Source organism: Chrysemys picta, chromosome 3 (genome assembly GCF_011386835.1).
Source record: "Chrysemys picta bellii isolate R12L10 chromosome 3, ASM1138683v2, whole genome shotgun sequence".
NCBI classification, from domain to species: domain Eukaryota; kingdom Metazoa; phylum Chordata; order Testudines; family Emydidae; genus Chrysemys; species Chrysemys picta.
The window spans coordinates 122,826,127-122,846,041 of record NC_088793.1 but is presented as its reverse complement, the minus strand read 5'-3'; the positions used below and the strand labels follow the sequence as shown (position 1 = coordinate 122,846,041).

At 35.8% G+C, this 19,915-nt stretch overlaps 1 protein-coding gene across 9 annotated transcripts in view; it reads right to left on the bottom strand.

Annotated features, from left to right (window-relative positions):
- The window catches only part of PACRG (parkin coregulated), a 455,962-nt gene that overhangs the window by 89,430 nt on the left and 346,617 nt on the right, over window positions 1–19,915 (bottom strand). Inside the window, exon 6 of one of the 9 annotated variants that reach the window (XM_024108475.3) lies at window positions 14,955–15,350. The exons of the other annotated variants lie outside the window; for them this stretch is intronic. Coding sequence (XP_023964243.1) covers window positions 15,325–15,350 — 26 coding nt within the window. The 3' untranslated portion in view covers window positions 14,955–15,324. Of the gene's footprint in view, window positions 1–14,954; window positions 15,351–19,915 lie in introns of those variants that run through there. 9 annotated transcript variants of the gene reach the window in all.

Genomic DNA, 19,915 nt, shown 5'->3' with positions numbered 1-19,915 from the left:
TTTTGGAACAATATGAAAACAGAAGAATGCAAACCCTAAATTCAGGCCACAGATTTTAGCAGGCAAAAAGAAAAATTTAACAAGACTGATTTGGTACAGTTTTTCCTAAATGTTATCTGCTGCAAATGTTAAACAGGGCATACATTTCAAACAAAGACCCATGGATGAAAAGCACTGTAAGAGAACTAGATATTATTTTTATTTACTATTCCACATTCTACTGCTACAGCAATAACAATACAGAAGTTACACAGGGAGCACGCTGCAGACTAGGGAAACTAAGCACAGTAAGAAGTATTAATTACTCTGAAAAGAAAAAACAACCTTATTTTATGATAGTTAACATATGTGATCAAAGAATCCCCAGAATAACAGGAAGGAGGGGATATGTTTGGGGCTGTATAAGAGGTGTGGGGGAAATGGAGCTCTTCTATACCTAATCCTCCTCTGATTTAAGGTCTCAGAGGGACCTTATGCTAGTAGCATAAATTAGAACTGCCCCTGTACAGTCCTAATTCATATTGGGAATAGTTGATTCTGAATCAGGTAGCTGCAGCTGGCTCCTTACAATCCCCCCTCACCCATGTGTCTGAGGTCTGCTCTGAAAGAATAGAGAATCAAGGCCAATATTATCTGCAAATTTCTGTTAAAGAATAATTAAATTGTATTACTGAGCCAAGACAAAATTTAGATATCATAAGTGATCTAATCTCAAGAGCAGCAATTATAAAATACTAATCTTATCTACAGAACGGTTATCTAAGGAGAAGGTAATTTTTAAGGTGTAATTTTACACTATACATGCTGATTTAAACATTCTTTGATTCTACACATCCCTTATACAGACTCTGATATATAAACATCAGAGTTACAAATAATTGGTCTCAAAAATGTTTTATGCATACTTCTTGATCTGAGAAATTATAACACGATGTGCCATACAAATATTTTCAGATTATTTTAATAAACAAATACATTGTAAATATACGAGAAACCATCTTATTTAGGAATATTTATAGTATTTTTTATAATTATTGAGCTTTATTCCTCAGACTGAAAAGACCAAGACCTTACTGTCTGCATAAAAAGATTTGTGACACTATTCTGTCTCCTTGTGTAAAACAGTAAATGATGTCATGAGGAACAAGCTCTGTTTCTCAAAGCGCAAACAGCACTTGAGAAATAGCTGAAGTTGAGCTACGTACTGATGGCTGTCTATCTTTGTAGATCATTCTATTTAGATGCTTATATCTATAAGCAGACTCTGTGTAATTCAAAAAAGGAATATTTTACAGTGACATGCCTTGTAAATGTATCCCCTACTAGCACAGATGGCATAACATGCTTAGTGTTGTTTTCAGACTACATGTCATGCTGTGGGAAGATATGACTGGAATAAATACATTTTATTTTGCTTTGTGACATTTTTCCATATGATTTAATTATACAGAGAGGTGTACAAAAGAGCTTCAGTATTAAGTGGGCTCTATTATATGCTCATGAGGGAATTCAAATCTTTTGTCAAGCACATTTTTAGAAAAAAATTTTTGCACGCCATGTATATAACATAACATTTGGTTGCAGTCGATTTAGTTTATGTATTTTGCCCAAAGGAACAGGTGATTCAAAGTTTAATTTGCCCCTCATCTACTTATTCTGAATAATTTGGCGTAGTAAGCAATTCTTTGGATTTCAGTACACCAGTTAACAAAATAATTCTTTCACTGCTCTAGAGATAAAATGTTGATTCTAATCTACTCTTACTGTTGTCTTTTGATGCAAAAACAAAGAAACAAACACAACAGTCAGAGACACAGAAAGAAAAAAGGATAGATTCTGTGTCAGCTCTGTGCAGATGCAGAGGAATCAAGTACAATAACCTTTTACATGCAGTAGTCAAGTAATGGCACCGCGCAGATCCCTTTTTTTCCTATTGCAGAACAAAGAGCCTGAGTTCATGCATCAGTGACTAAGAGGCATCAGCTTCCCATCAGAGACCAGCTCTTGGGGGGCCCACAGGCAAAACAATGCAAACTTTAATTAAACTATTTCCCCCCTCCATTCTGGGAATAAACAACTTTTTTTTGTTCTTGTTTACATGAGCAATAAAATGTTCAGATTCAGTGTAGATACTGCACGCAGTACAGTAACAGTGTTGTTCTAAATAATATATGAGTCAATGTAATTTAGGTTTTTAAAAATAAATGTAGAAATTGTTTGAACACTTGAAACCTCTTGAATAAGACAACCACACATTTTTTGCGCAGCCCATAAAGCAGATTCTACAATGTCTTTTCTGATTAAATATTTTTAGTGAAATGATATTAAGTATGATCACTTTTTAAAAATATTTTACTTTTTATATTAGTCTGATTTTTCTAAGCTTTTGAACTTCACATTAGCTAATGTGCAGTGGCCGTGCTATATTCCAGTAAGAAAAATGACATACCACAAAATTCTCTCCTCAGGTGATTTGCGGTAGAACTTTGACAGAGTTTTCTTCAGGTTTATTTTGGTCCAACAGAAAAATAAAAATGTATATTCTATGCAATTACATTTACTTTGTGGTTATGCAAGGAGTCACATATTAAGCAACAGCTTTTCATTTGTTTTATTCTTTAATATATATATATTAACATCTATCACTAGACTCATTATTTATTCTAAGAAACAAAACACATGGGAGAATGTAATGTCTAAGTTTGGTGCACAGCCTATTTATAAGTGGATGTTATATTTTAGAACTGAAAAACAAAATTATTAATATTTTATTACTACTCTCTATCATGCCTGTAACAGTCTGCAGGGAACAATCCCAGACTAGCAGGGGATGGACTAGATGACCTAATAAGCCTTTTCCATTGCTAACTTTACTAATTCTATAATTATTTTTAGATTATTGTCCCTGGAAAGAATGCCATTATAACACTAAAATGTATCAATATAATGACTTAAGTGAGGTTTTAATTTTGATACAGAAATAATGTCAATTATCAGAGATGGTCAGAGGGACAAGTAAAGAATATGAACGTATAGGCTGCCTTTTGCATGGACTGGAAGAGCCAATGTGGGTGTCAGAGAGGCCAAAGAAAATGAGGTTATAGTAATCAAGATAGGGAATAGGGGAGTGGCTGGGAGCTTTTGCTGTTAGGCCAGAAGAAAAGGTTTGATATTTTAAATATTATGGAGGAAGAAGAGGTAGAATTTGTACATGGCCTGACCTGAAAGACAAGATAAGGAAGGAGTCAAAAATAACTCCCTGCTCAGCAGCAGCATTTATAAATAAGATAGTAGGGAAAGGTATATTCTGTAGTACTTAAAAACAAATGAGGATAGGAAAGATATTCCATCTGAAAAATATGAGCCTTTAACTGCAACACTGTACAGTTAATTCAGAGGATTACATTTGATCCAAAACATTTCATTTTAAGTTCAACAAACTTGCTAAACCACATAAATGTATGCTAACTACAACCAGAGTCATATTGCATGAATATTAGCTATTTATATGATTAAGTAAAACATGGACATAATTAGTGAAAATTTGATCCTGTCTCTCAGTTGGGAGGTCAGAAAAGGGAAGGAGGCTCAGGTTAGCTCTAAGTGTAACTTCGCAATTTAAAGGGCTAATAATTTTATGACATCACTTCAAGATAGCTTTCTGATTTTGGTTGTATTTATTATCAGGCTTTTGGTATAAAAGGGGAATGATGTCATCTTAACACCCATCAGTAAATAATATAGTATATATGTGAGAAGGAAATAATAATTCACACACAAATGAGCCCCTGCATTATTTCAGACATTTGTGGCATACAAAACTGCATAAGAAGCCATACAAGTGCATTCTAGATAGTGGTTTTACTATGGGGTAAAATAAATTATCCTGAATTTTAAATATGCCTGACAAAACATCTCAAGCCATAGAAAGGGCATAGGATTGAGAACATTGTTTGAATGTAATGACTCAGCCTTGAGATAGATGGATTTTCAATACTTGTTGCAGTACATCCTCACCACAGCTTCTTGGTAATAAAATTGGTAGTGTCTTTGACAGAGCTGCCTGACTAATTTGACTTTGCTAGAATTGAGAGAACTTTGGAAACCATCAATCTCCTCTTCTATTTTAAATGGTAAGTACCCTTAGGACAAATAAAGAGTTCTAATGTTCATTCATTTACTCTTGTTTAGGGACAAAATATTGTAAACAGAGCCATTATAATTTTAAAGCAGAATTAGAATTGTTTAATTTGGAAAAGTATTTAGCTTTATGGCCAATATTTTCAAACTTGGGGGCCTAAACTTAGGGTCCTAAATCTCTACTTCAACTCCTAAAAATTATTGCCTGATTTGCCAAGTTGGTAAGTACCACACAAATCTCTGAAATAGTGGGAAGTAGGTCATTTTTATGTAGCTACCTATGAGTAAATTGTCAGTTTGAGGTCTGCCCAGAGTAATCAGAGTATGTCTACACTCCAAGTGAAGGTGTGATTGTAGCACAGGTAGGCATACCCATGCTAGCTTTAATAATGCTAGCAAAGATAACAAAAGTAGTGAAGATATAGTGACAAAGGCTTCAGCGGGTATGTACCCAGAGTCCCTGACAAGCTTGTACTGGGGTGGCTAGCCTGCAGTGAAGCCCTTGCCACCCATGTCTTCACTATTATTTGTCACCTGTGCTAGCTAGATGAGAGGTGGATAATTGGTGAAAACAGTGACCAATTTTCCCTGTGAAAATGGTGACAATTCACTTTCTTTTTAGATCCAAATTTTCAGATGTATAAGAAAATGTGTTTTCACCATGAAAATTTTGTGAACTTTGCCCAGCTCTAGTTGGCAACTCACAAATTGAATTTCAGTTATCTGGAATTAATCAATAAGAAGTAACGGCATATCTTATGTGTGTGCTTCTGAACTTTTATGTCATGAGTTGTCACAATATACCCAAAGAGTGCAATTTTGGCATAACAATGAATTCCCTAGAGTGCTTTATTGTTGTCATAAACTGATCTTTGATATTTTAAAAAAAGAAAGATAACAAAAGCCACAATTAAAATATCAAATCTGTATTAGGGCAGGTACAGGATACCATATATGTGTGATATCAGTAGCAAAAATTGCTTGGCTATCAGTCAACATTAACTTGTCAGATCATTTGTGCTCATAAGCCATATTTGAATAATTTTACATTAAAAAAACCTCTTCTTTAAAAGAAAAAAAGGCCACAACACCAATAATTAACAACTAATATCATATATTAAAATACTGAAAAACTTTCTGTTTGAGAAACATTTCTGCCTATACATTTTATATATTTCTTTTCCTTGGTGTTTTATTACTAGGGACAATTTTTGAAAACAAAATTCTGTTTCTTAATGTTCATCAGCTCCTGTTGTTTCCCCCCTCACACACACACCTAACTTCATAAAGAGTGAAATGTGTTAATTTCAGCTGCTTGTTTGAATGTTCAAACCTACAGAGTTTTGTATGCCTCCATCCTATCAAATCCATGGAATTCTCCTCCTTACTTTACTCACTCTCCCCACTGTTTCACCTTTTGATCTACTTTCCAAGCCTTCTTTTCCATCCAATCTAAATCTTCAAATGCATGAACCCTGTTCTCTATCCTATCCCAGTTTCTATCTGGTATCTCCTTCCCCACTCCTGCTCTTTTCGCTTACATTTTAAAATGCAACCTGGGGGTCTTAGAGCCTCTTTGGTAGGCCTGATTTTGCTGCTCACAGAAAAATTGCTAGCACATTGAGGCCTCCACGCTACTTTGTTCTAGAATGCATCAAGCTTCTCTGACACATTCCTTGTGCTGTCAAAGATTAGGGATGAAGTGCTAGGATAGGAACAGGATGGGGATGGCAAGAGAATCCATAGGGATTAAAGTTGAGATTAGGGGAGGAGGATTAATTTGACTCAGTCCAAACTTGAACAAAGTTTTGGTTCTATGGCTGGGTAAAGGTCTTAACAGTTCTTATTTTGTCTGCAATGGAATATTCGTTAATTTACATAATCTACTATTTGTGACATGATAATCATTTACACTGCAACTCTGATGTCACACAGTTTATGACTTTAAGTAGTGAACACACAGTAGGATTAGAAACAAGAATCCTGTTTTCATGGGACTGCCTTATCAATAAATAATGTTAATACTGGAAAAGAAATATAGAAAATGTCTGCTATAGAAATTGTCCTGCATATATCAGGGTGTCAGTGAGAACAGGATGTTAAACTTACATTTGAATGTCCTGGTTTTGTTTGTTAGCCATAAAAACAATTCAATACATACCATGTTGTTATGTTTGTGTTAATTCATATTTCATTTAGAAAGAACACATTACACCTCTACCTCAATATAACGCTGTCCTCGAGAGCCAAAAAATCTGACTGCATTATAGGTGAAACCGCATTATATTGAACTTGCTTTGATCCACCGGCGTGCGCAGCCCCGCCCCCCCGGAGCACTGTTTTACCGCGTTATATCCGAATTCGTGTTATATCGGGTCACGTTATATCGAGGTAGAGGTGTATTTTAATGATGCAATTTCTTTAAAAAGTAGTTGCAGTAGATTTACAGTAGCCATTTTCATTTTTTTTAAATTTTAACTAAATTTTGAGGGAGAGGGTTTGAAATGAAAGAAGTGATTAGATTATATAATGGATTAATTCCTTCTCAAAATTATTTTATAAATTCAAGTGTAAGATATATTTATGAATCCAAAAGCACCTAGATCTGGTAAACTTTTATTTTTATTTAGTACTTGTTTAACTTACAAATAGTTATACCACATTTCTTTTACATTTAGTGAAAGGAAATTGCTTTTCAATACTGGCCAAATTTCAGTCCAGAAGAAACCTGTAAACAGGCTTTATTATAATGGAAAAACAGACATATACTTACATATTGCATTATGAAAAGCAATGGTATAATGCTAATATTACTTCTACAAATTTTCAAAACTATAGTGCATGATAATATCAAATCTGCAAATATGGGGAAATCTTTGTTGCAAGTTTATCCCCAGCACTTTTATGATTATATTAGATCAGAGTGAGCAGCAGAGAGAATACAATTAGTTCTTAGAGGAAATGAGTGGAGTTCTGGCTACTGTGTTATTAAAGTAGGCCTCTACCAGTTAAAACATCAAATTTAAAATCCAGCACTGGTTCTAGAGCTGTGTGTGATAGCTATCTGGTCTTCAGTAGAACTGCTGGGATGAGTAACAAGTGGGGGAAGGGGAAAACAAATGGGATAAAAATACTGGAATAAAATGAAACATAAAAAAGGTTCAGGAAGACTCATAACCATAGCTCAAGGCTGCTTGATGCTTTTCATGAACTTCACAGGCACAGACATTCAATTTAGTTGAAATTTCAAATACAGTTTGCTCAAAAAATGCTATATAGAATAAATGTGGTCCCTTTGACAGGTTAGTGGATGAGGAACCAGTTATGGCAGTGACTCTGTGTAACCTTGAACAACTCACTCAACCTCTTTCAGTCTCAGTTTCCCCATCTTTAAAATGGAGTTAATGATGCTCTCCCCCAGCTGTAAAAGAGCTTTGAAGTCTATAGATGAAAAGTGCTAAGTATTATTAATTTCACTTTCAATATCCATCCAGACTAATAGATATTTTGTATATAAAATAGAATATGTATATACAGTATTTTTTAAAAAGGAAACTATAAAAATGATCCAGTTTTCCCTCAAACTACAACAAATTGGCTAGGGTGAAATACTGATCCCATTGAAATCAATAGGAGTTTTGCCATTGAAATCACCAGGATTTCACGTCTACCTCAGGTAAACGTTTTCCAGATCAGCAGAAAAAACTTTGCAAAAGGGCCATGTACCATCTGAGATCTGCTCCCTCTGACTTACATTAATGGGAGTGCCTCCATTAAGTTCATGGCTCAAGGTGTCAAGCTGCCTCATTTTCCCACTATCTATTCTGATCAGACAGAAACAAGATCCAAATCCCAATTTTAAAAATAAAAGTTCCATAAAATTAGTCCAAACATCCTCTTGCTGTGACTATATGAGAATCTAACTTTTTTTAAAATGGAAAGTTTTGAGCCAACAAACCATAATTTCTCTATATGGTTAATTTGTCCACACATATTGCAAACTGATTTCATTTTCCTTTATTGTCCTCTAATGACCTCATCAAGTTGTATAATTAGTTCAGTAGACTGCATAACACTGGCTCTGCCCTGAAGCAGCCAAGCAGAGTTCTTGACTAGCCCTCTCTCCCACTGGAACTTGGTACTGTTAATGGGCCATGATCAGTAAGAAGTATATCAAGGGATATGCTCTTTTTAAAATAGCTTGTGATCTCTGACTTGAAGCAACAGTTCTGGGGCTATCACCATCTGTACTGGAATACACATGATTTTTTTTTTTTAATTCAAGCTACCAAGGTCAATTAATAATGGCTTTGGATGCCTGAAAAAAATGCTATAAGCCTGGGAACAGATGGGTTTCTGTGACATTTTTTCCTTTGTATGTATAGAACTCTTAATATCCGCTTCAGTAGATATCACTAGAACTATCTGCTAAAATTTGAAACTACCAGTAGATAGGAGCTCATAAAGAGATGACTTATCAAAATCAAAACCCACAAAGGTACCTTGATGATAGGTCTATCAGAAATGCACATAAGTTGGCTAGAATTTAGTGCAATGGACATGAAGTTTTAAAGAATCAGTGTAAGACATCAGTCTTGCTCTCCAGAATGTAGCATATCTTAAAAGAAATTTTTTTAAAGAAAAAAAGTCACCTTTCCCATACATACAAGGGAGCTGATTATATTAGATGCATATCTGATGCCATTGAGCTGTTAATGGTCCTTATGACAAAGAGACGTGAAGAAGAGCTTTGTGTAAGCTAGAAAGTTTATCTCTCTCACCAACAGAAGTCGGTCCCACAGGTGCCAACTTTTCAAACTGCCAGCTGAGTGTTCTAACCTCCACACAATCTAAGGTGCCTATCTCTCCCCATTCATTTTATAGGAGCCCAGGTGCCTAACTCAAGGTTTGTGACTTGCAGAGACTTTTTAGGTACCTAACGGTTAGGAGGTGTGATGATGCGTGTCATCAAGCCTAACTCCTTTTTGTGCATTTAGGCCTATTTCTTTAACCTATTTCCGCTGGCCACCATCCATAAACAGCACTTTAGCCATGCCACTTCCTTCTCCAAGCTGCTCCCAACATGCCACTTATGATGGGTCTGGGGTGGGCCAGAAACTGGCTAAGTCAGATTTAAAAGAGCTAAAGCTGAGAATTCCCTTCCACCAGGGCAGGACATACACTACACATACAAATACTGTGCAAGACAGCCATTTTAAAGATTTTTTTTTATTTACTTCTATCAGCCAAGCACAGTAGTTCTGAGTGTGCTTAAGAGCTGCTCTTAGAAGAAACAGATAATAGGGTAAGGCATGAAGTTCAACCACTGACAAAAATGCCTCCAAAAAGTCTAAGAAAACAGTATTCCTCATACAGTTACTCAGTAATACCTCATGGCTTATGATGAGCACAGTGTTCTTGCCAGCCAACCAATCTTCAGTGACGACTCCCTTCAGTTCACTTAATTTTATTGGATCACGAATAGCAAAACATTATGCTTACCAGTCTTACTGGTAGTTCAGCAATGCTGTCCTACAGATCCCAACTGCACTGTACCTTGCAGAGTCAGCCGATTACGGTGACAATTTAGCATCTGCAGAATGAAATGTCAGAAGCAAACACGGCATGGGCTGGAACCACACTGCCATTAGAATATGCCACACGTATAAAATTAATTTACTGTAAAACCTAGTCTTATGTTGAAAGGTGCCACTATAATTCAGTTTTCAATGCAGTACTTGATTTTTAAATTTCACACACCACAATTAATGGAAAAGAAGAATTTTGAAATCTGGAAAATAAAAATAGCAGAAAAATGTAAATAAGAATTCTCCTGTACTCGTTCTATATAGCATTGGTGTACAACAAATCAGCAAATTACTAATCAATATTCAACTTTTTATGTACAGATTTTCATTTGCTCTTAACTACTCATTTTATTCATTTCTGGTTTTAATAAGTAAACAGTTGCAAAAAATAAGATAAAAAAGGGGTTCACAAGGCAAATAAAAAAAACCCTTATTGAGAATGAATGTGAAATATAAAAATTATGTAGGTTTCAGAGTAGCAAAAATTATGTAGTTTACTACTCTATGGAATCATGTGTCACATTCTCTCCCTGGTGACCCAGCCAGCAGCACCAGATTTTAAACAATGGCTTGAAAAGCAATAAATTAAAGAGGAAAAAAATCCCTGAAACTAATGCATTATTCTTCTCCAAAACAATGCTGGCATTTAAGCCCAACTAGAATAGGCTTCAAATAAAATTCTTTATTAAGTGAAATTCCAGAATGTTTACAAAACCCGAGTGTTTTTAATGATTTTTTTCAATTTTAATGAGGCTTTATAAAACAACTTCAAAAAGTACCTTTTCCTTAAGTTATGTCCTTTGAAATATAATGCAGAAGAATTTAGTGGTTTTATCTTTTAGAAGAATTGACAAAAGTTCAGATTTGCCAAATTACCTGTTCAGTATAACTACAAGTCTCCAGGACTGAAAGAGCATAAAAACTGAATTATCCTCAGATATCAACAAAGGAAGAAGTATTTATAATTCAATGTTCCAATACAAAACATCTAAGTACAACCTAATTCATACATTTCAGTGTAAACTCATGATCTTTGGGGGTAAGTGGTGCCTTTCTTGAAGCAGTACTGAGAATTTCTGTCATACTTGCCTGCACTATTTCTAAACCAATGGAAAAATATGAAACTTCATTCTTTAGTGCTATCAATCTCCCTTCCTTTCTCAGGAGCAATGTAATATATCATGTTAAATGATCTATTACAAATGAAGTTTTAAAAAAAATCTGAAAAGGAGAAAGGATTGAAATGAGGTTACTACTTTTGAAAAGGAAGACTATATCGTTGAAGATAGTTTTTCATTTCCTGTACTCTATCTTGAATGTCATAATTTATCTAATATAGCAGTTCCTATAAGATACATTTCTCCTTACATAATGTCTATATTTGTACAACTCTGCAGCTTTCTAAACTAAAATGAATTCTGTGACAAATAAGACCAGAGGATCAAGTTACCACCTCACTAAAATTTAAATTATGATAACAGTAACTATGGAACTGTGAATCAGTAAAACTGACTTACCTCTAACTAGAGATCTTCAAATAGGTGGCAGCCTTTGAACAGCCACATATTTGGAACCTGCTCCTGTTGTGCCACATTGACCCAGAAGCAATGGACTTAAAATTTCCGGTAAGCTTTCTACGTATACCGAGGCAAGTGCCAAACACTGCCTTCCCTTTCCTAAATATTGCATACACCTTTTCAGACTTCCCTTCATCATGGCTCCTAACCCCGTTATACTTGAGGCTAGGCCAATACACAGAGGAGTTATATGGATCTGCGAAGAGATAGTCCATTAAAACAACTCTTTTTTTCTCAATCATGGTTTTCCTCCAAAGTTCCTCTCTCCTGGAATGAAGGCTAAAGCAGTAACCTACTGCAACTTCAGGGATAATTTATATAAAAATACAGGCATCTCTTCTAACTTCTGTGTCTAGGCAACAATTAGAGATAGGGGATAGGACTCACAGGGCTTGTCTACAAGTTCATGAGAATTCACAGGATTCTACTTTAGAAAATGTGCAATTAAATATCACTGGTTCTGACCTGTATGTTACACAGAGCTATAGGACTGAAGATGATTAAACCATTGTTTAGTGATACCATACAGTTAAGAGACTGCAATAGTTAAACTGGCCTTCTGCCCAGCAAGGTACCACAGAAGTTTCAGAGACTAAAAAAAGTTTTGGTGACAGACCAGACAAGTAATAGGAGCTAAAAGGAAAAACCCACCCATTCCCATTCCCCCATGTGGAGATACTTTTTATATACAAAACCCAGTCAAATTGAACTGTTGTTCAGGTACATGTAATTTATGAAAGAGTGGTAGATGGTATGGTAACTGGCACAGGAGCTGGTAAAGTGTGCTTTGCACTTAAATATTTCTCTCTCTCTTTGGGCCACATTCTGCAATCCTTACCGACTTTGAATAGGATCTTATTCCATGAATAGCTCCATTTACTTCATTGGGACCACTAGCAGAGTAAAACTACTATCTCTATGTCCCAAACACTGCCACAGATGGCTCCCTGTAGCAGCCATTGTCCATGGACAGAGTGGACAATTAGTGCCAAAGAGTTCACACAGCACTATAGCATTAATACTTGTAAAACTGTGAACCAACTTCACTAGCTGCCTAGGTAACTTTTAAAATTTGAAGTTTCCGGAAAAACTAAAAAGCTGCTTTGTTCCTGGTGGAACAGGCTGTTAAAGTCTTACAGCACAACCTTTCATGTTAGCAGTGAGTCTGTTTTGTTAAGCTCTGTCAGTTTTGAGGGGGAACTTTGCATCATGGAGGACCACTCTGTCTCTGTAAAGGACAGTTTCTGCAGTGTTTACTAAGCATGACGTTAAAGGCTGATGTTATGGTAATGTAGGCCATCTCAAGAGGCAATAACCAAAGGTCGCAAGTGTGTAAAGTCTACAACAGATCTTGAACAGCCATTTTAAGATTAGTTTAATTACCAGAGCAGAGAATCAGAACAGATGGGAGTGAAGAGATGTATTAGCTCCTTAACAGAACTAGACATGACCTGCTGTGCAGACAAAGATTGTTCTCAATTAACCAGTAGAAAACTAAGAAGATGGCCAGGTGTACTTTTATGGAGGCCATCATTTAGTCTAACTGGGCAAGGCAGAAAAGATAATCTAGCAATGGTAAATATGGATAAGATACATGGTCTAGGGACATTTCCAGACAATTCAAAGAACCTTGCTTCCTTCATGTAGCAAGTCAAGTCCTCTCACTAGTTGAACATCTATATACAAACAATTGAGACTGACAGAAATCTTAGAAGTTTAGTGTATTAGGTTCCATGTTGTTAGGCTGAACAAGGCAGAATTCTGTTGAAAAATCTGACTCTTTTGGAAGAGCAGACCAGGAGGCCTAATGGGGGGGGGGCAAATATATCAAAACTACCACGTGTAAAAGAGCAGTAAACTGTGCCAAGTTTGGGGCTTTTGAAATAGGGGAAGGGAGGTGAAGGTTGGGCACTAGAAGTTCTAAAATGGCAGAGCATTCACCAGGTGGGCTGGGACCTTTCTGGGGATATCATAAGTATCTCTTTAAAAGAAGAATTAACCTATGTTGTCTAATTGAAGATGGCTTGGCAAAGCCTTAGCCACAAAACGAAATAAAGGAAATATATTTTTCGGAAGGAAAAAGGATTTCTTAAATGACAGGATTCCACCATGTTGAAGTTTTTTATAACTATTCTACTATCTAAGGGCCAGATTTTTATTTATGCAAGACACACAGGGGAATAAGATCCCACCCCAGTCCCTTCTGCAGCCATGTTAGGGCTCTGTGCACTGTGGCTCATGTACTGGGTAGCGAAAGAAAAGGGACTGTGTGCTGGTAATCCCTCATAAACTAGTGGGCAGGGAGTTGGTGGGCAGTGAGTGGAAGAACTTTGGCTCTGCCTAGTCCCCCGCAATGAACTAACCATCACAGCTGATCCAGTGCAATGGGGGAAGTAAACTGCACCCTTTCCGAGCTGCAAAAAGTTACTTTCCCATGGGAATAAAGATGAAGAAAAGAAGGAATTATTATTTTGCATTGCAATTCCTTCTCTGGACTCCTCCTAGGGTAATGCACACCTACATGTCACTTCTTACTTAGAGCTAAGTTTTACTGCTCGACCTAACTCTAGGTTTACAGAACAAGCTCATCCTCATGATATCTTAATGTCACTATGGTATGAGAATTTATATATCATTCCTTCCCATATAGAGAATGAGAAAACTACAAACTATTTTGTTTGAAGCAAAACATTGCTTCACAGAAGATTCAGGATATAAGATTTAATATATTTGTCCAGCCCTGAGGAGACTATGTTACTCACAGCTGATGTTTAATAATCTTTATAGTGGAGAACTTGACATGAGCCTAAACACTAAAGAGGAGTCGGAAAAGCTTTCCTTGTCACCAATTTATCTTCAATGCAAAAGTCAGGAGACTATTTCAAGTCTGACAAGCAGTTCAAAAAAAAAAAAAAAAAACAGTACTGAGATTGAAATGTATGTTCAAAATAATTTAAGGGCATTGTAAGTACTGCTCAATGTACACACCAGAGAGTGTGCCGATAAAGTACATCTTTCATTTTCTCTAAGGCAGGTATGACACAGTAAAGAGGGCCTGCTCCTGTTTTCATGGAGGTCAAAAGCAAACCTCCCATTTGACTTCCATCATCAGGCTCAGAAGAGATATGTCTTAAGAATGTTAAGGCATCTCCTTCTTTGATACACAGAGTAAACTTTAAAGCAATGTAACAGAATGACAGAAATGTAGTGTGGATGATCACAATTTCCAAATTACTATAGCTTCAATTTCAGAATCAGTATCTCAAGACATCAGATCCAACTTATCAGAAGGATTATTTTAGTTCATTTTTATTCCTCAAAGCAATTCATTCATGAAAACCCTGCCTTCTTTTGCCTCCCAAAGCAACGCTGTCCTCATGACTGGTGTTTAACATTCATTTCTGGAAACAACAATGCTGCTAACAGAGAAATACACAATTGTTTTCATAAGCACATGAGATGCTGGTAGTGACAGCACCCTAAATTTTTCTTGGTTGAACTACAGTTAGTTTTCTTTGAAAATGAAGACAGAACAAAAGCATTGCTGTTTGAATCCACTAATCTGAATTCTTCTTGTTGTGTATTTATTCATTCCCTGACCATTGTAACATGATCCCAACAGCAAGGATTTAGAATGACGTATATTTTTATTTTTTAAAATACTGTTTTCAGAGATTAGGAATCAGAGCATGTTAACCTCACATTGGAGACTGTATTATGATTAACAGTTTTATGAAAATTATTTACCAGAAAAAGTGTGTACATTTAAAAAACACAAGATCATCTCAGAAATGAAGGGAAATAGTTGGTGCTCAATATAGATTTTAGATCAATAACATTACAGTCAAACCTCCATTTTAGGTATACAGTAGTCTACTTTTTACAGATATCTCGCCCTTCCTCAGAAGATACTCCTTTCAGTTTTTCAGAATGGGAGGCAAGAATTTGGGAGGGAGCATGTTGGAGCATCAGTTACTAGTTGATTGTGGAGTGGGAAGGTGCATGGAGCAGGAAGCTGGTCAGGCAGAAAGTGAATAGTGACAGCCTGGTGGATAGAAGATGAAGAGAGAGTCAAAGGGAAGCACATTTGAAAGTCAGCATGAAAGGTCAGAGGCTTGGTTCCTATGAGATCTCATCCTGAAAACTCACCTCTAACTGATATTTTACCATTTGTAGTTAAACGTGATTATAGATTATAAAACCTGGATAGAGTGCCGTAGATTGGTGTTGATAGTCTTTGTTTCTTCTTCCGCACCTTGGTATTATTGTAAGCAGAAAAGGGATTAGAAAATGCCCCTCAAAAGAGATGCTATTTTAAATTATTTAAGATAAAGTCAGAGGTAATTCCTATACTATTTGATATTCAATGTGTATAAGGCCTATCAATCCCAGAAGTCCTAACAGCAATTCATAACAGGATAAATAGTCATTTGAGATATTAACTACTGAAACATTTACCCAAATTGGGCCAAAGGAGGAACCAAAATAGAGATTCTAAATTTTAACTGGCAATGAAATTGATTATTCAGATAAATATAGATACAAAATGGTTAGAGATACCACGGAGCTATGTCAAATATTTTATTCTTTTAGAAACTTACGTTCAGTGACAAAAAACTAAATCTAAAGATAATGACAAGACTATTTGAGGCAGAATTCTAGAACAGGCATAGATAAGAGCTATGGTTGAGAGCAACATAAAATGAGCTTTAAAGAAAAAGAGCATTTAAAAATATTATTTACTATGATATGTGTATTCATGGGAAGAGCCCTTCCTTGTTCCTAAAAAGAAATTTGAGGAACTAACAAAGAGACAGATCTCAAAAATTCATCCTATATTTTACTGTGAAGGAACATAACTGTGAAAGTGAAATCCTGGCCCTATTGAAATCAATGGCAAAACTCCCGTTGACTTCAGTGGGGCTAGGATTTCAGCCTGAGAGTTTAGGCCATATCGTGCATTTTCTTAGTCTTTAGTAGTAGTCTTTATTCACCTGCATAGTTCCCCAGAGCTACTCATTTGAACATAGATTGATAGAAGAATCTGGCCCTTAATCCGTACTGTGTGGATACTCCTGTGTGACACTCATGAACTCGGGGGCAGCCAGCTGCTTCCATGGCTACACTTAATCAGAGCTAGTGCAGGTATATCTCTTTGAGCTGGAAATTACCACTCCAGCTTGAAGTATACCCAGAGTTTATGTATGTCAATATTACATCTCAGGGCTATGATTTAAGGAGCTCTCAGTGACCAGGGATATAATTTATCTAGTGCTGATTAGTTAATAGTGCAACACAAATACTTCATATACTACAATACTACTTATCTCAGACCCCAAAAATATCAAAGCAAAGTGAGTTAAGGACAAATGTCAAATTTGGCCCTCAAACTATGAAGTCAAGAAGCTGCTGCATGTGTGTATTAAAGGGCAGACTCTGATCCACAGTCAGAGCCTTTACTTTTGTTGTTTTGCATAATGATCTAATATATTATCTAAATATAAGAGGGTTGCATCAATTTCCTATTTAAGAAAAAAACAAAAATGGAGATTTTAAAGAGATAGTCATGGAAAGTTGCCAAGGTTTCTTACACGAACCTCTGTAGTGTAATTAGTATTCAAGTTAGATAACATTTTGAAATCTAAATCTTGGCCTTTTACTTTGGGGCTTATGATTTACAAACTTCACTTTGTAAATCAAAAGTTATTGTTTTTTAAATTATACATTACACCCTGATCCTGCAATCAGCCTCCAGAGACAGACCCTTGGTCCCATGCAGAGTTTCACTGATTTTTTTGGGAGTCCATGCAGACATAACAGTCTTCCAAAGTAGATATTATCACAGGATCTGGGCTTAAGGTGACATATTGAATAGCTATATGTGTAGCTCCAAATTCCTCCCCGATGTAAATGGAGGTAACTGTAGTTGTAAATTTGGCCCCCTTTTCTATACTATAAGTAGTTAAAAATGGCTGCACGTTTGTTTTTTACTTTGTAAAAAAGCTTCACTCCAGGTCTAAGATTTTTCATGCTAGCTTAGGTAGAGGTGAACATGACATGATCACATCTGTAATAAGCAAACAGAATAAAGTCCAATCACTAATATATATATATATACATACTCGTCGCATTAAAAGGGGGCCAATTTCACAAAACTGAAAACAGTTATGAGCTAGATCATCTGGGAGGAAGAATTTAATCAGAAAATTGTGAACGATCATTGGGCATTATTTAAGAACACTTTACTAGATGCCCCAAAAAGCCACAATACCATAATCAAGGAAGAAGGAAGTACTGGTTCAAAACAAATCTGGCTTCAAAGTGAAGTGAAGGCAGCTATAAAAAATAAATATAACAGCTGGAAAAAAGTGGAAATTGATAGTAATGAATATAAATCAGAAGCTAGGAATTGTAGAAAATTGATAAGGGAAGCAAAAGACACAAGGAGAAATCGATAGCCAGAAGAGTTAAGGATAATAAGAAAGATTTTAAAGTATATTCAGAACAAATTAATCCTAACAGTATTGGCCCATTACTAAAAGAAAATGGCACAATTATCAGTAACAATGTAGAAGAGATAGAGGTGCTGAAAGAATATTTCTGTTCTGTATTTGGGGAAAAAATAGATGAAGTAGTTATATCATATGATGATGATGACATTCTTTCCATTCCAATAATAATTCATGAGGATGTTACATAGCAGCTACTAAAGTCAGACATTTTTAAATTCAGGTCCAGAAAACTTTCACCCAAGAGTTTTAAAAGAGCTGGCTGAGGAGCTCGTTGGCCCGTTAATGTTGATTTTCAGTACGCCTTAGAACACTGGGGAAGTTCCAGAAGCCTGGAAGAAAGCTAACATTGTGCCAATGTTTAAAAAGGGTAAACAGGATGGCACAAGTAATTATAGACCTGTCATTTGGACAATGATCCTGGGCAAGATAATGGAGCGGCTGATATAGGACTTGATTAATAAAGAATTAAAGGAGGGAAATGTAATTAATTAATGCAAATCAACATAGGTTTATGGAAAATAGATCCTGTCAAATTAATTTGATATATTTTTATGATGAGATTATAAGTTGATTGATAAAGGTAATAGTGTTGATGTAATATATTTAGATTTCTGTAACACATTTGACTTGGTACCGTACAACATTCTGATTAAAAAATAAAATGATACAAAATTAATATGGCACATAATAAATTGATTAAAAGCTGGCTAACTTATAGGTCTCCAAATGTAATTGTAAATAGGTAATCATCATCAAGGAAGTGTGTTTCTAAGGGAATCCCACAAGGATTTGTTCTTGGTCCTATGCTATTTAACATTTTTATCAATGATCTGGAAGACAACATAAAATCATCACTAATAAAGTTTGCAAATGACACAAAGATTGGGGGAGTGGTAAATAATGAAGAGGACAGGTGACTGATACAAAGTGATCCGGATCACTTGGTAAAATGGATGCAACCAACAATATGTGTTTTAATAGGCTAAATGTACATGTATACATGTAGAAACAAAGGGTGTGCGCCCTACTTTTAGAATAGGGGACTATATCCTGGGAAACAGTGACTTTCAAAAAGATTTGGGAGGCATGGTGAATAATTGGCTGAACATGAGCTCCCAGTGTGGCACTGTGGCCAAAAGGGCTAATGCAATCCTTGGATGCACAAACAGAGGAAGCTTGAATAGGTGTAGAGAGTAAATAACGACTGGAACAATTTACCAAGGGCCATGGTGAATTCTCCTTCACTGGCAATTTTAAAATCAAGACTGGATGTTGTTTTAAAAGATATGCTCTAATTCAAAATGAATTTGGGGAAGTGCTATAGTTTGTATTATACAGGAGGTCAGACTAGATGATTACAATGGTCCCTCCTGGCCATGTAATCTATGTTAAATTTGACCCCAGAATAAATTTTGATATTCAAATTACAGAACCTCCTTAAAATGCAGGATTATTAGTAGACACACTAACACAAGAGGTGGTACTGAATGCTGTTATAATAATTACCTCTGCAAACCTGGTGAAATAGATCCACTAATAGCTTTCCATAACTGTGACAAATTTAACTGAAACGTTCATTTATCAGGAGATATTTTATTCATTAGTCATCTGTTTTGTGTAAATTGTTCTACACATAACAGACACAGGGATTTAGTTCAACTGAAAATAATAGACAGGGATCTTGTACGCAATTATTTTAATGGCTTATATCAGTTCAATTCTTTTCACAATTCATGTAAAGAACTAAATAACTTCTGAAAGCTTAGAACACCTACAATGTAAGCAGGGCTTTACTGCACTAGCAACCTTGTGTTCCTTTTCAGCAATAAATTAAACAATGTAGCTCCATGAATTTTGCTGGATTGTAGCCAACATATACAGTATATTCAACCAATAGACGTATTTTCAGGGTGGCAAACATGCATGACAAATACACATTTATCTGTGTCAGAGGATAAGGCCTTAAATAGTGAGGACGTGGTTGCTTTCTCTTTTTTACATCACTCAGAGATCTGTATATAATTAATCTAGGTGGGAAACGATTCAACAGTCAATTGATCTATAAGTATTTATATAAATATTTATGATAGAGACTCCA